This window comes from Ranitomeya imitator, chromosome 4 (assembly GCF_032444005.1).
Source record: "Ranitomeya imitator isolate aRanImi1 chromosome 4, aRanImi1.pri, whole genome shotgun sequence".
Taxonomy (NCBI): Eukaryota; Metazoa; Chordata; class Amphibia; order Anura; family Dendrobatidae; genus Ranitomeya; species Ranitomeya imitator.
Genome location: NC_091285.1, coordinates 42188571 through 42205425, shown reverse-complemented (window position 1 = coordinate 42205425; position 16855 = coordinate 42188571). Strand labels below are relative to the sequence as shown.

Sequence of the window (16855 nt, the reverse complement as noted above, 5' to 3'; positions counted from 1 at the left end):
GCATTATACTATACAGAGTCTGCCTATGGGGAGTGCATTATGCTGTGTGGAAGCCTATGGAGAGTGCATTATACTATACAGGCCTATGGGGAGTGCATTATTCTATATAGAGTCTGCCTATGAGGGTACTTTATACTATATACAGGTCCTTCTCAAAAAATTAGCATATAGTGTTAAATTTCATTATTTACCATAATGTAATGATTACAATTAAACTTTCATATATTATAGATTCATTATCCACCAACTGAAATTTGTCAGGTCTTTTATTGTTTTAATACTGATGATTTTGGCATACAACTCCTGATAACCCAAAAAACCTGTCTCAATAAATTAGCATATCAAGAAAAGGTTCTCTAAACGACCTATTACCCTAATCTTCTGAATCAACTAATTAACTCTAAACACATGCAAAATATACCTGAGGCTTTTATAAACTGCCTGCCTGGTTCATTACTCAAAACCCCCATCATGGGTAAGACTAGCGACCTGACAGATGTCAAGAAGGCCATCATTGACACCCTCAAGCAAGAGGGTAAGACCCAGAAAGAAATTTCTCAACAAATAGGCTGTTCCCAGAGTGCTGTATCAAGGCACCTCAATGGTAAGTCTGTTGGAAGGAAACAATGTGGCAGAAAACGCTGTACAACGAGAAGAGGAGACCGGACCCTGAGGAAGATTGTGGAGAAGGACCGATTCCAGACCTTGGGGAACCTGAGGAAGCAGTGGACTGAGTCTGGTGTGGAAACATCCAGAGCCACCGTGCACAGGCGTGTGCAGGAAATGGGCTACAGGTGCCGCATTCCCCAGGTAAAGCCACTTTTGAACCATAAACAGCGGCAGAGGCGCCTGACCTGGGCTACAGAGAAGCAGCACTGGACTGTTGCTAAGTGGTCCCAAGTACTTTTTTCTGATGAAAGCAAATTTTGCATGTCATTCGGAAATCAAGGTGCCAGAGTCTGGAGGAAGACTGGGGAGAAGGAAATGCCAAAATGCCTGAAGTCCAGTGTCAAGTACCGACAGTCAGTGATGGTGTGGGGTGCCATGTCAGCTGCTGGTGTTGGTCCACTGTGTTTCATCAAGGGCAGGGTCAATGCAGCTAGCTATCAGGAGATTTTGTAGCACTTCATGCTTCCATCGGCTGAAATGCTTTATGGAGATGAAGATTTCATTTTTCAGCACGACCTGGCACCTGCTCACAGTGCCAAAACCACTGGTAAATGGTTTACTGACCATGGTATTACTGTGCTCAATTGGCCTGCCAACTCTCCTGACCTGAACCCCATAGAGAATCTGTGGGATATTGTGAAGAGAAAGTTGAGAGACGCAAGACCCAACACTCTGGATGAGCTTAAGGCCGCTATTGAAGCATCCTGGGCCTCCATAACATCTCAGCAGTGTCACAGGCTGATTGCCTCCATGCCACGCCGCATTGAAGCAGTCATTTCTGCCAAAGGATTCCCGACCAAGTATTGAGTGCATAACTGAACATTATTATTTGATGGTTTTTTGTTTGTTATTAAAAAACACTTTTATTTGATTGGATGGGTGAAATATGCTAATTTATTGAGACAGGTTTTTTGGGTTATCAGGAGTTGTATGCCAAAATCATCAGTATTAAAACAATAAAAGACCTGACAAATTTCAGTTGGTGGATAATGAATCTATAATATATGAAAGTTTAATTGTAATCATTACATTATGGTAAATAATGAAATTTAACACTATATGCTAATTTTTTGAGAAGGACCTGTAGTGTCTGCCTATGGGGAATGCATTATATTATTTTGAGTCTGCCTATGGGGAGTGCATTATACTATATAGCATCTGGCTATAGGGAGTGCATTATATTATATAGAGGCCAATGAGGAGTGCATTATACTATATAGAGTTTGCCTATGGGGAGTACATTACACTATATAGAGGCCTGTGGTGAGTGCATTATACTATATATAGGCCTACTGGTTGCTTTACACTATATATAAAGGCCTATGGGGAGTGCATTATACTATATATATGAGGAGTGCAGTATACTATATGAAGGCTTATTGGGAGTGCATTATATTATATATTGGCCTATGGGGAGTGCATTATACTATATTGGGGACTATTTGGTGCATTATATATTTAGGGGGCCATTATACAGTGTGGTGATTACAGTGATGGGGCCATCATACAGTATAGCAGATAATGTGGGGGTCTTTGTACAGCAGGGGTAGGGAACGTTCGGCCCACCCACCGGCACTCGGTGCATTTTTTGGCCACTAGTCCTTTCATTCTTGAGACATGTGAGCAATATAATGATGCCACCTCTGTTTAGGGCACTTTGCGCGCTCTGCTCCCCCCTTCTCTTGAATACCTAAACCAGCTCCCGCAGGCATCAGATGGGCTGCGGTGATCAAATTTCCTCCCACCTCCAAGGGTCAGTATATCTCAGGCTGTGTACCCAATGTGATGTATTTCTGAGGCTGTGTACACAACATATGGGACACAGCCTGAGGTATACAGCACATATGGGGCACAGCCTGATGTATACAGCACAAACGGGACACAGCTTCGGGTATACAGCACATATAGGACACGGCCTGAGGTATATAGCACTTATGGAACACAGCCCGAGGTATACCTTAGGCTGTGTCCCATATGTGCTGTATACCGCAAGCTGTGTCCTATATGTGCTGTATACCTCAAGCTGTGTCCCCTTTGTGTTGTATACATCAGGTTGTGTCCCATATATCCTGTATATCTAAGGCTGTGTCTCATATGTGCTGTATACCTCAGGTTGTGTCCCATAAGTGCAATATATTTCAGTTTCAGTGTACCTTATGTGCTATATAACTCAGGCTGTGTCCCATATGTGCTGTATACCTCAGGCTGTGTCCCATATCTGCTGTATAACTCAGGCTGTGTCCCATATGTGCTGTATACCTCAGGCTGTGTCCCATATCTGCTGTATAACTCAGGCTGTGTCCCATATGTGCTGTATACCTCAGACTGTGTCCCATATGTGCTGTATACCTCAGGCTGTGTCCCATATGTGCTGTATACCTCAGGCTGTGTCCCATATGTGCTGTATACCTCAGGCTGTGTCCCATATGTGCTGTATACCTCAGGTTGTGTCCCAAATGTGCTGTATACCTCAGGTTGTGTCCCATATGTGCTGTATACCTCAGGCTGTGTCCCATATGTGCTTTATATATCAGGCTGTGTCCCATATCTGCTGTATAACTCAGGCTGTGTCCCATATGTGCTGTATACCTCAGGCTGTGTCCGATATGTGCTGTATACCTCAGGCTGTGTCCCATATGTGCTGTATACCTCAGGCTGTGTCCCATATGTGCTGTATACCTCAGGCTGTGTCCCATATGTGCTGTATACCTCAGGCTGTGTCCCATATGTGCTGTATACCTCAGGCTGTGTCCGATATGTGCTGTATACCTCAGGCTGTGTCCCATATGTGCTGTATACCTCAGGCTGTGTCCCATATGTGCTGTATACCTCAGGCTGTGTCCCATATGTGCTGTATACCTCAGGCTGTGTCCCATATGTGCTGTATACCTCAGGCTGTGTCCCATATGTGCTGTATACCTCAGGCTGTGTCCCATATGTGCTGTATACCTCAGGCTGTGTCCCATATGTGCAATATATTTCAGGTTCAGTGTACCCTATGTGCTGTATACCTTGGTGATACAGAGCCTTAGATAAACAGCACATTGTTTAAGTTGATAATTTTATACGGCCCTGAATGATGTTATAAATATCCAAAAGGCCCCTGGCAGAAAAAAGGTAACCCACCACTGTTGTATAGTGTTGGAGCCATCAAACAGTTTGGGTGCTATTAAGGGGTCAGTACACTGTGTGGGCGTACTGTACTATACATTATACTGAGCATAGGAGAGCATCATACTGTGTATAGGGGAGCTGTACAGGGCGGGAGACTCGGGACATTATTAAATGTAAAGTGGGCACTTATTGTTATAGGGGAACTCAGGTGATTTTGACTGTCAAAGGGGCACACAGAGGGCATTATTTTTAGGGGGCAAAATGGGGTATCAGCAGGATGAGGAGTCTGTGCAGGTTGGGAATATATGGGGACGGTGCAGGAAATGTGAGAAGTCATATGTGTCTTTGTTGTAATCTCTGCACACGAGTCCTGACTGGAGAAGTTGTCGTTTCAATCTGGGCCAGTTGGAAAAGACAGGAAAAGTGAATGACTCCCCCAGAAAGAACGTCCTCTGTAAATCACTATCTGTAATGAACTGTTATCTATTACATGCTCTGCACGACTGGTATCTATCACTATATGGTCAACATATGGCGGTAATATCAGTATTGCTTTTTGTATAGAGATTTTTTTTAGTAACAGCGCGGTCATCTGCTGAAGTTCCCCTATACCTACAATTAGGCTGCGCCACCATAGTTGTAATCAGGGTTACCAGGTTAGGGGCCCACTCAGCAGTTTCACACCCCCTAGAACAAAATCTGCAGAATCTGCCTGGAAAAGCCAAGCAAAAGTGCCCTGTAAGATGAACATACTGCACAGCAATGTCAAAGCAACAATGCTGTGCACGTTCCATCTTGTGTCACTTATTTTACCCGGTTAGGAAACTGCTTCAAGGAAACGAGTGCCAGCGGCAGCACCATCGTCTAAGTGACAGTGTGTACACATACCCTAGCATGTTGGCACAGTCTTTTTAAGTGGATCTGCCTCAAATCCGTATCACAAACTATTTTAAATAGTCTTTGAATACAATTTAATATGGATTTTGAAGCAGAACTACCTCCTAATTCCCCATAAAAATAAGTCAGTGTAAATATACCAGTCAAAAAACCCGCAGGAAACCTTTTCTCACCCACACCTGGTTTTGGCTTACAAATACTAATGTAGAGTACTGACCAAATACTGAATGTTTGAATGTGGTCTAAGAGTCTCCATCCGTCTATACTGGAGATCTGGAGATGTTCACCTTTGGGCCACGTTCACAAGTTCAGTATTTGGTCAGTATTTTACATCGTTATTTATAAGCCAAAACTAGGGAGTGCGTGATAAATACAGAAGTGGTGCATATGTTGCTATTATACTTTTCCTCTGATTGTTCCACTCCTGGTTTTGGCTTATAAATACTGAGGTAAAATACTGAACATATGAATGTGGCCTTAAAGGAGTATTCCCATTTCCAAGATCCTATCCCAATATGTAGTAGGTGTAGTAATAATAATAGCATTATCAAATCCATCCGATTAGAAGTGTGGTATAGTTTTTCTGATTCTCTATGTCTCTTTCCTCATGTGCAGGATCTTAGGTATCCATGGTTACAACCACTGATATAGTGACAGTTAGTTAGCTAGATGCTAGTGGTCATAACCATGGATACCTAAGGTCCTGCAATGCCTGCACAGGAGGAAAGAGACATAGCGAATCATAAAAACTATACCATATTTCTAATTGGATTTTTTTCTACTGCACCTTCATTGCCCACTGCTCAATGACAGATCACCTGATACTAAACCTTGCACTATATAGTTTAGGGAAAAACCTAATGAAGAGAGCAAGGACATAAGGAAAGATGATGGGGTGTCAGGTGCGGGAATAACCAAATGTTATTGGAATGTGTCTGCTGGTTCATGCTGCCCAAACAATAGGAAGAAACAACTTAGATCCTGGCTACAAGATGGAAGCCAGGTATATTTGTGATGGAAATTAAAGTTTCAGAGAAAATATAGTTGGAAAATTTGTACAGGGACTATAGAAATTGGTCTGAGACTATCTCGGTGCCACCAGCTACTCCCTGCTCCTCTCTAGGTGATTGACAGGTCTCTCCTGTGTATGGACATTGGGAGATACCTGTCAATCTCCTGCAGTGGTGCAAGGCTCTACAGAAGTAAATCTATCCAAAGAGACTGACATATCAGTTAATTGTAAATATGAAGCATTTTTTTTTGCAATTTTTTATTGCATATTATAAGAAGTATCCAAGTGAAGATGTAGTATAAATGTTCATTGTTTCTCTGAATTTGTATTTTTGGTAAAATAATGCTGTTACATGGGCATTCATTATGGGTGGAAGAAAGGCGATTCCGGCAACTAAATTGGAAAGGATTCTTTACAGTTAGAGCAGTCAGACTTTGGAACGCCCCAAGAGGTAGTAATGGCAGACGCTATAACAGCCTTTAAAAAAGCGCTAAGTACACATAACAATGTGGGTTATAGATAATTTAGTGACTGAATGTATAATTGGTGGGGAAAAGTTGAACTTGATGGAACGTGGTCTTTTTCGGAAAAAACAACAACCATGAATTCAATGAAGTGTTCAAATTCTGGGGGGATAGAAAAATTCACATATTCATTTTCAGGTGACAAAAGCTCAAGCATCCTATAGCGGAGTATACAAATGATCTAGTCTGTCAGGTTTTCCATCCACTTAAAAGAATTCTCAGATTATTCTCAGATTATCTATTCCCGTACGTTGGAAATCTCAGATTATTTATTCTCATAGATGGAATGATCCATTCTCACACATGAAATTAAAATATTGTTATCTTTTTTTTAGAGATGGGATTATTAGATTATCTTTTCTCATAGTTTGCTTTGGCTCACAGATGTTCATTATTTCTATGTAGAGTTCTCAGGTATATACCGTAACAAAGCTTGGAAGCTTTTCTCATAAACAAAAATCTTAGATTATTTATTATCATAGATAGAATTATTATATGATCAATTCTAATACATTAAATTATGACATTGTCATGTTTTATAGATGTAATTATGAGATTTTGTATTCTCATCAATGGAATAATCTGATTATCTATTTCCACAGGTGGACTTATAATTGGTAAATTATATGATTATCAATGATCATAGGTTGAATTAGCAGATTATTTATTCCTACAGATGGAATTATTACATTATATAGTCTAATGTATGAAATTAAGAGATTATTTGATAAAATTCTTAGAATACCTAAGTAGCCTGATAGAATGACCAGATTATCTAGTCCTACAAATGAAACTATCAGATTGTATAGTCGCATTTATGAAATTAGGAGATTATTTTGTTCTAATCGGATTCTTAGAATATCTATTAACATTAATGGAATTCACAAGTATCCATTCTGATAGATGGAATTATCAGTTTATCTAGTCTTACATATGTTATTGATTTCTATATCGAATTCTAAGGCAAATTCTCTGATGGAATGATAAATGTCGGAATACTTGGAATTACACGGAAACCTATTCTTATAAACGGATTTCTCAGATTATCTATTCTCATAGATGGGATTCTCATATGATCCATTCTCACAGATGCAATTATTTGATTATCTTTTTTTTTCTAGATGGGATTAATAGAATATCTACACTCATAGATGATATAGGAAAGATATATATCTTGGTACCGTGTTAGCCAGTAGATAGAAAAATATTTAGAATTGAGAGTCCTCCGTGGACTTTGAGAACTTAGTCCACTTAGGACTCTCAATTCTAAATATTTTCATAATCATAGATGGAATTCTCAGATTATGCACATAGATGGCATGATCAGATTATCTATTCTGATAGAACTAATCTCCCGGATGGACTTGTTATTGATTTTTAGATAGAATTATCAGTAAATTCGCACATGGAATTCTATATTTTAGATATTGAAGATCCATAATACGAAGGTAAAGATTAGGGATATAAAGTTGAAATTGCCAAAATATGTACAAAAAGAGTCAGTAAAGTGCATAGACGTTATTTTTTTTTTTAAAGTTGGAGATCAAATAACCTTTAGGCTTAAGCTCAAACTTAAGGGCTACACTGAAGTTGCTATTTTAAGAAAAAGAAATAGTCATGAAAATTAAATGAGGTATTAAGGAATGAAATAGTTAATGAGGTAAAACAAGGGAATGGGATTTACCGATGGAATATGGGGAAAATATAAGGTGTCATCTCCTTAGGATCCGGAATGTGGGATGTTCTGTGAAGAATGATCTTATATATCGGACAATGCTATGAATGGCCACTTACGGAGATCATGAATAGTTCCTATGGGGTAACCACTTTTTTGCAAAACTTTACTACTCCTATAGTTTACAGATGTCCATTCACTGTCATACTCAATGTATTAAGGGTTAAGTGGTTAAAGCTGCAATGCCTGCGACTGTGTCCTGACTTTATAAAAGTGAAAACAGTCCTCCGCTATTAGCTCACATGTATATTATACGGTAATGGTCCTGAATCCCGTGTAAGCTGTTTCCTGATAATAACAGATGTTGCATGATGTTTATAGGCGTTTGGAAACTAGGGTCTGCTGCGGTCAGGACTTTGCCTTGTTTATGTTTTGGGTGTAACATGTAGTCATATGGTTTGCTTGATTTAATGATGGGCAGGTTTCATAAATCTGTAGTATAATATAGGGTGTATTAAGAGCGCTGGAGATCCTGACCAGAATAGACTGTCCAAAGCCACAGGAGAAGCCATCAACGATGACTGGGTTTTAAGTGACTTATTTTACCACAACATAGTAATCAGAATTCTCCTCAATGATATACAAACATTATGATTATTATTCATGCTTTTCTTATAGAGCACCATTAATTCCACAGTACTTTCCAGACATGATCATCACTGTCCCCAATTGGGCTTACAATGTAAATGCAAACTCCTTGCAGAATTTTTCCTTGGTGGGATTTAAAGCCAGGACTGTAAAGAAACAGTGCTAACCACTGAGCCTCCTACAATCATGTTCTACTAACATTGCTCATGTCCTACAAGCAAGTCCTACAAGCACTGTTTCTGTCATACAAGCATGTCCTACCTAGCGTTAGCAATCGATGGTCTTTGGACTTTAGAAGACTTATTTTAGGAAAATGTAGTAAATAGAATTCTCGTCTATGGTATAAAAACATTGTCCATGCTGTTCAAGCATGTCCTACATAATATTAGCAATCAATAGAACTAGGGTGACCAGAAAAGGGACCTATTTTATGGAAACTTAGTAATCAAATTTCCCATCTATGGTGTACAAATATTGTCCAATGCCGTTCAAGCATGTCCTACATAATATTAACAATCTGCAGAACTAGAATGACCAGAAAGGTGACTTATTTTAGGGAAACTTAGTAATCAAATTTCCCATCTATGGTGTACAAATATTGTCCATGCTGTTCAAGCATGTCCTACATAATATTAACAATCTGCGGAACTAGAATGACCAGAAAGGTGACTTATTTTGGGGAAACTTAGTAATCAAATTTCCCATCTATGGTGTACAAATATTGTCCATGCCTTACAATTATTTCTCATAAACCTACAACTGTTGTCCAAGTCCTAAAAGCATGACCTTCACACATTGTTCGTGGACTACAAGCATGTCCCATAAATGTTGTCTTTGACCTACAAGTTTGAACATATTTCATGCCCATCACGTTTCATGCCCCTCATATTTGACCATGCCTTAGAAACATAATAATCCAAACTTTAAAACTGTACCCTTGTCATCCCCACAAACAATCCAGATTCTAAGGTTAACAGAAAAATTCTTACCTGTTCTGTCAACAGTACCCAGCCAAATGCCAAGAAGCACGCAGAGGACTCTCTTCATTTCCAGCTTTCCCTTCTGTAGGTTTTAAGTATCACCACAAGAAAAAAAAAGTTCTCTACCTGATAATATTATTCCCAGGGCAAAAGAAAAAAAAAGGGCAAAAATTAAAAAAAAAGTACAAAAACAGTACCAGCTACAGCAGCCGTGCCGCTGACGTAGAAAAGCCTGGCACTGCTGGCTGTCACCCACAGTGACCTCCAAGGTTTGCACACAGGTGGGAGAACACTTTTTCAAAAATTTAAAAAAAAAATGTCTAAATTTCCCCCCCAAATTCTGTGTTTTCCAGACGGAGGTAATGTTAGAAAGAGAAATTAAAGAACCTGAGAGGAAACTTTTGTGTGTGAGTGTCTGTGTGTGCACAGGGATGAGGATGCATTATACAATAGTTTCCTTTTCCTATGTGTGTTATTAGACGGAGCTCTCTCTCTCTGTATTTCCACCAAGCTGCCAGGAAAAAAAAAAAAACTTTTAAAGTGCAGCGCTTTTGCAAAGGAGGGATAAGGGGGTGGGGAGGAAAGAAGTTCCTGTGTGAACGTATTTATTATTGTTTTAATCTACGTTGCCTGCTACAGACCAGCTTATGTCGCCCCCACCTCTCCGATCCCTTCGTCTGCTCGGCACAGGAGATAAATGCACAGTTGCCAGTTCTAGAATACAGTTTCGAGGGACATGACATTGCTGTGTAGGTAAAACTATGTATTTCTAGGCTCTTTCCAACTAGGACAAGGCTGCAATACCATAAAGTTTTTGTAAGATTCCATATAAAATAAATTAGATCTATAGATCACCAATGAAATCACATCAAACCCTAAACCAACTTATGCTCAAAGTCAAAATTTCCTACTGTGAGCTTCAATACACCCCGCAGGGCTAAGGCTGATTGCACCTAAGTCTTACATTTTATGTTTTTGCTGGGAAAAGCTGTCTGTGTACTCCCGTTACCTGACAGCCTTGGTGGAAAATGTCCTTTTGGCCTCCGTTAAAGAATATCTTTCATTGGAATTTTATCTCCATCCAACTACCGCTGTCCCACTGATTCTGGAACAGTTTATCTTTTAATTCTGGGCTCCACTGTTCCAAACTTATGCCCCTCGATAATAATAGTGCAAATTTTCCCTTTAGCCAACTGGGCGTACACTACAGAAATTCACTGTGGGCATGGCCGTCTTTTGATTGGCCAGTGTCAGAGGAGAAAAAGCAAACGCCCACAAAGAACTTCTGTGGTAGACGCCCAGTTGGCTGAAGGGACCATTTGCACCATTATTACCAGGGGAATACGTTTGGAGTGGAGGGACCTAAAGGAAAAACTGTTCCAAAATGAGTGCAGCGGCAATTGTAGGAAGTACTCAGTATAACTAAAAAAATCCAGTGAAAGTTCCTAAAGGTCTTTAAGGAGGTATACATTTCCTCTACTGCATAGGAAACTGCAGCAGAAGACAAGCCCTGAACATTTCTTTTACAATGTGACTCTATTAACTGCATATGCCACCGTATGTCATACTGCCGATGTATGGCTATGCCACAGTCTGCACTGAGCCAAATTTTATCTGTTTAATGCCTCATGCACAATACAATATTATGGCTGAATGTTTAGTTGGTGCCAAAGGTGGTAGTGGATCCTAATCTTGGAGATCAGAAAAGTCTTTTCCAAAGTGATATGTGGAGGTTAGGCTATAGAGCAGGGATGAGGAACGTTTTTTCTACCAAGGACCATTTGGATATCTATAGCGTCAATTGAAGGAGGTACAAAATTATCAACTTGAAATTCATCCTGCTATATTTGGTGAAACATTTAATTAACTCACCACTAATGTGATGGCTGGAGCAGCTTCTCTTTGGTGACATAGCAAACACTGTGGCTGAAGCATATTTATCACACAGAAGAGGCTGGGCTGCAGAATATATATCACACAGAAGAGGCTGGGCTGCAGAATATATATCACACAGGAGAAGCTGGAGCTGCAGAATATATATCACACAGGAGAAGCTGGAGCTGCAGAATATATATCACACAGGAGAAGCTGGGCTGCAGAATATATATCACACAGGAGAAGCTGGGCAGCAGAATATATATCACACAGGAGATGTTGGGCTGCAGAATATATATCACACAGGAGATGTTGGGCTGCAGAATATATATCATACAGGAGAAGCTGGGCTGCAGAATATTCATCACATAGGAGATGTTGGGCTGCAGAATATATATCATACAGGAGAAGCTGGGCTGCAGAATATTCATCACATAGGAGATGTTGGGCTGCAGAATATATATCATACAGGAGAAGCTGGGCTGCAGAATATATATCACACAGGAGATGTTGGGCTGCAGAATATATATCACACAGGAGAAGCTGGGCTGCAGAATATTCATCACATGGGAGAGGCTGGGTTGCAGAATATATATCACACAGAAGATGCTGGGTTGCAGAATATATATCACACAGAAGATGCTGGGGTGCAGAATATTCATCACACAGGAAAGGCTGGGCAGCAGCATATACATCATACAGGAGTGGCTGGGCTGCAGCATATACATCATACAGGAGTGGCTGGCCTGCAGCATATACATCATACAGGAGTGGCTGGGCTGCAGCATATACATCATACAGGAGTGGCTGGGCTGCAGCATATACATCATACAGGAGTGGCTGGGCTGCAGCATATACATCATACAGGAGTGGCTGGGCTGCAGCATATACATCATACAGGAGTGGCTGGGCTGCAGCATATACATCATACAGGAGTGGCTGGGCTGCAGCATATACATTATACAGGAGTGGCTGGGCTACAGCATATACATCATACAGGAGTGGCGGGGCTGCAACATATACATCATACAGGAGTGGCTGGGCTGCAGCATATACATCATACAGGAGTGGCTGGGCTGCAGCATATACATCATACAGGAGTGGCTGGGCTGCAGCATATACATCATACAGGAGTGGCTGGGCTGCAGCATATACATCATACAGGAAAGGCTGGGCAGCAGCATATATATCACATAGGAGAGGCTGGGCAGCAGCATATACATAATACAGGAGAGGCTGGGCAGAAGCATATATATCACATAGTAGATGTTGGGGCTATAACATATACAAGACATTGGAGATGCAGAGTGCACTGACTCTATCCACTAAGTATGTCCTGAAGCTAGTACTGGCCAGCGTCAGGACATAATCTTTCATTATATGCACCACAGGGTTCAGTAGTGAACACTGTGTGGGCATACTCGCGTTGTAATGAGCAATTCAAGGGCCGGTGGCCAGCAAAACCTGGAAGCGGGCCTGAGTACTGTATTCTCCAGAAATCTACTTGGGGGCCGTAAATGGCCAGTGAACCTGCTATAGAGGGCTATATGGTGACAGCAGTCTTACTGCAATGTCGCAAGGATTTTGTTGCGTAAATTAATGCAACATTCTATTAAAGGGAACCTGTCACTCCCAAAATCGAAAATGAGCTAAGCCCCCGACGTATCCTGAAAGATGAGAAAAAGAGGTTAGATTATACTCACCCAGGGGCGGTCTTGCTGCGGTGGGCGTCATAGTCCGGTCCGGGGCCTCCCATCTTCTTACGATGACGTCCTCTTCTTGTCTCCACACTGAGGCTCCGGCGCAGGAGTACTTTGTCTGACCTGTTGAGGGCAGAGCAAAGTACTGCAGTGCGCAGGCATGGGGCCTCTGACCTTTCCCAGCGCCTGCGCACTGCAGTACTTTGCTCTGCCCTTAACAGGTCAGACAAAGTACGCCTGCGCCAGAGCCACAGCGTGAAGACATGAAGAGGACATAGATCGTAAGAAGATGGGAGGCCCTGGACCGTGACGCCCATCGGACCGGACCGCAGCGGGACCGGCCCTGGGTGAGTATAATATAACCTCTTTTTCTCATCTTTCAGGATACATCGGGGGCTTATCTACAGCATTACAGAATGCTGTAGCTAAGCCCCTGATGCCAGTGGGCTTAGCTTATCTTCGATTTTGGGGGTGACAGGTTCCCTTTAAAGAAATAAACTGGTGTGACACTTGTTGAGGCTAACAGTTTCAGAGAAAATATACTTTAAAGATCCGGCTGGAGACCATAGCTAGAGACTAGCTGGCTTTTCCCTGCGCTACTCTAGATGATTGACAGATCCCTCCCATAGTGAGAGATCTGTCGATCACCTGTAGCGGCACAGGAAGGAGTTGACTAGTCTTGTCTCGTCTCTTACATCAGGTGTCAGAGTCCCTTTAAGCCAATGGGTAACTTGCTGTAAATTATTTTCCTACAACTCAAAGAGTAGGGCAGTGCCAGACTGCACTGAAGATCAGGGAAAAACAGTATAAACTGATGTATAAATCAATCTCAGGTGATTGTGTAGATGGTAAATATATATTTGAATGAAGGTAAAAAAAACTCCTGCAAATAAGCACAAAGGGGAAGTTACTAAGACGGATGTTTTATATGTTAAGTTTAATATTAGTACGGTCAGAGGCGTAGCTAGAGCTTTTGCCGCCCGGGGCTGTTCCCGAGTTTGGCGCCCCCCCCCCCTCATCCCCCCCCCCCCCAGCTCAATACACACAAAGGTTACCAAAAATGGTTTTCCTGTTTTGTAGAACTTAAACTGGGCCTAATGGTGTCACCCCCACATGCCACACCTGTGACTTAATACCACCACACCATGACCAGGCCACATAGTGACCGAATAATACTACATACAAGGGACAAATACCACCGCACCATTTCCAGACCACATATTACCACCACATAGTGACTGAATACTACAATACTGATCAGTAATAAAAAAAACCCCACAATACTATCACCATAAGTGCCAGTATTCACAGGAGATCTGTACTTAGTATGCAGTGTCTGTGTAGAGGTAATACAGAGATCACTGGTGACATTATACACAGGACCTCTATATAGTATACAGTGTATAGTGTCAGTGTATAGGTAACACTGACTCACCAGTGACGTCTCTAGGTGAAGTCCTTCATCTTTCATCCAGCACAGACCGCCATCATTCCTTCCAGCCAGGACTCGTTTCTGCAGGAAATAACACAGTTATCTCGAGCTCCGCTTGCAGAACACATTACTTAATTTTTCACAACTTCTACATTACACCACATGAAGAAAAAAAGGTGATATAGTGTCACTCTGCACAGTAACAGGACCGCCCCCCCATTTAAAACAGTATACTCAAAAAATAAAATAAATACATCACTGCAGTAACAATATCCCTTAATTATCCCCTATGGTAATAATATTCCCCACCCTGGCCCCGTTTATCTCATTCCTGGCTCCAGCCATATGTTGTCGTATCCTGCCCTCATGAGTATCCATTCTACCCCATATGATCTCCCCATCCTGCCCCACCAGCCTCCATCGTATCCGTCCTGCCCCATGATCCAATCCTGCCCCGTGTCTCCAATCATGCCCCGTATCTACATTCTGCCCATGCCTCAAGTCCTGCCCCCAGTGTGTCCAGCATATTACCCCCATGTTGTCCAGCAATCTGCCCCAGTGTGTCCAGCATATTACCCCCATGTTGTCCAGCAATCTGCCCCAGTGTGTCCAGCATATTACCCCCAGTGTGTCCAGCAATCTGCCCCAGTATGTCCAGCACTGCCCTCAGTGTGTCCAGCAATCTGCCCCAGTGTCCAGCCTTTCCCCAGTGTGTCCAGCAGTCTGCCCCAGTGTGTCCAGCATATTACCCCCAGTGTCCAGCATTGCCCCAGTGTGTCCAGTATATTACCCCCAGTGTGTCCAGCAATCTGCCCCAGTGTCCAGCATTGCCCCAGTGTGTCCAGAAGTCTGCCCCAGGGTCTCCAGCATTGCCTCAATGTGTCCAGAAATCTGCCCCAGGGTCTCCAGTATTGCCCCAGTGTGTCCAGCAATCTGCCCCAGGGTCTCCAGTATTGCCCCAGTGTGTCCAGCATTCTGCCCCATAGTCTCCTGTACTGCCCCAGTGTGTCCAGCATTCTGCCCCATGGTATCCAGTATTGCCCCAGTGTGTCCAGCAATCTGCCCCATGGTCTCCTGTATTGCCCCAGTGTGTCCAGCATTCTGCCCCATGGTCTCCAGTATTGCCCCGGTGTGTCCAGCAATCTGCCCCATGGTCTCCAGTATTGCCCCAGTATGTCCAGAAGTCTGCCCCAGGGTCTCCAGCATTGCCTCAATGTGTCCTGAGATCTGCCCCATGGTCTCCAGTATTCAGTGTGTCCAGCATTCTGCCCCATAGTCTCCTGTACTGCCCCAGTGTGTCCAGCATTCTGCCCCATGGTCTCCAGTATTGCCCCAGTGTGTCCAGCATTCTGCCCCATGGTCTCCAGTATTGCCCCAGTGTGTCCAGCATTCTGCCCCATGGTCTCCAGTATTGCCCCAGTGTGTCCAGCATTCTGCCCCATGGTCTCCAGTATTGCCCCAGTGTGTCCAGCAATCTGCCCCATAGTCTCCTGTATTGCCCCAGTGTGTCCAGCAATCTGCCCCATGGTCTCCTGTATTGCCCCAGTGTGTCCAGCAATCTGCCCCATGGTCTCCTGTATTGCCCCAGTGTGTCCAGCATTCTGCCACATGGTCTCCTGTATTGCCCCAGTGTGTCCAGCAATCTGCCCCATAGTCTCCTGTATTGCCCCAGTGTGTCCAGCAATCTGCCCCATGGTCTCCTGTATTGCCCCAGTGTGTCCAGCATTCTGCCCCATGGTCTCCAGCATTGCCCAGTGTGTCCAGCATTCTGCCCCATGGTCTCCAGCATTGCCCCAGCCCCAGACAGTCAGAAATAAAGAAAAAAAAAAAAAGTAAAATCCTCACCTCTCCCGTTCCCAGCGCAGGTCCGGTGCAGTCAGCGTCTCTCCGGCTCTGCGACGCTCAGGACAGAGAGGCAGAGCGGCGCGCACAGTAGTGACGTCATCGCGCCCTCTGCTCTGAGACGTCGCAGAGTCAGAGGACGCTGAAGCCGCAGGAACCAGGAGAGGTGAGTATTAGAGCGGGGGGCGGGGGCCGGGGGCGGGGCCCGGGGGTGGGGGGAGCTGGCCCTGGTCGTGGCGGCGGACGGCGCCGCCCGAAGATTTAAAGGGGCGTCTTTTTTTTTTCTTTTTTTTTTCTTTTTTATCTTCTTCTCCTGCAGCGCCGGCCGCCCCCAGCATTGTGCCGCCCGGGGCGGACCGCCCCCCCCCGCACCCCCCTTCCTACGCCACTGAGTACGGTCATTATATAATACATTGATTATTATTTATATGAGGCACTCAGTCTATCCTTGTCTGTTCAGGCACTAAAAAGTAAAATGTACTTTAAT

General features: G+C 43.1%; 1 protein-coding gene across 1 annotated transcript in view; it reads right to left on the bottom strand.

Annotated features, from left to right (window-relative positions):
- The window catches only part of FLT4 (fms related receptor tyrosine kinase 4), a 245652-nt gene extending 235649 nt beyond the window's left edge, over positions 1-10003 (bottom strand). The window contains exon 1 of the mRNA XM_069763596.1: positions 9529-10003. Within this exon, the coding sequence (XP_069619697.1) occupies positions 9529-9586 (58 nt within the window). The 5' untranslated portion in view covers positions 9587-10003. The remainder of the gene's footprint in view (positions 1-9528) is intronic.
- Between the last annotated feature and the right edge of the window lie 6852 nt (positions 10004-16855).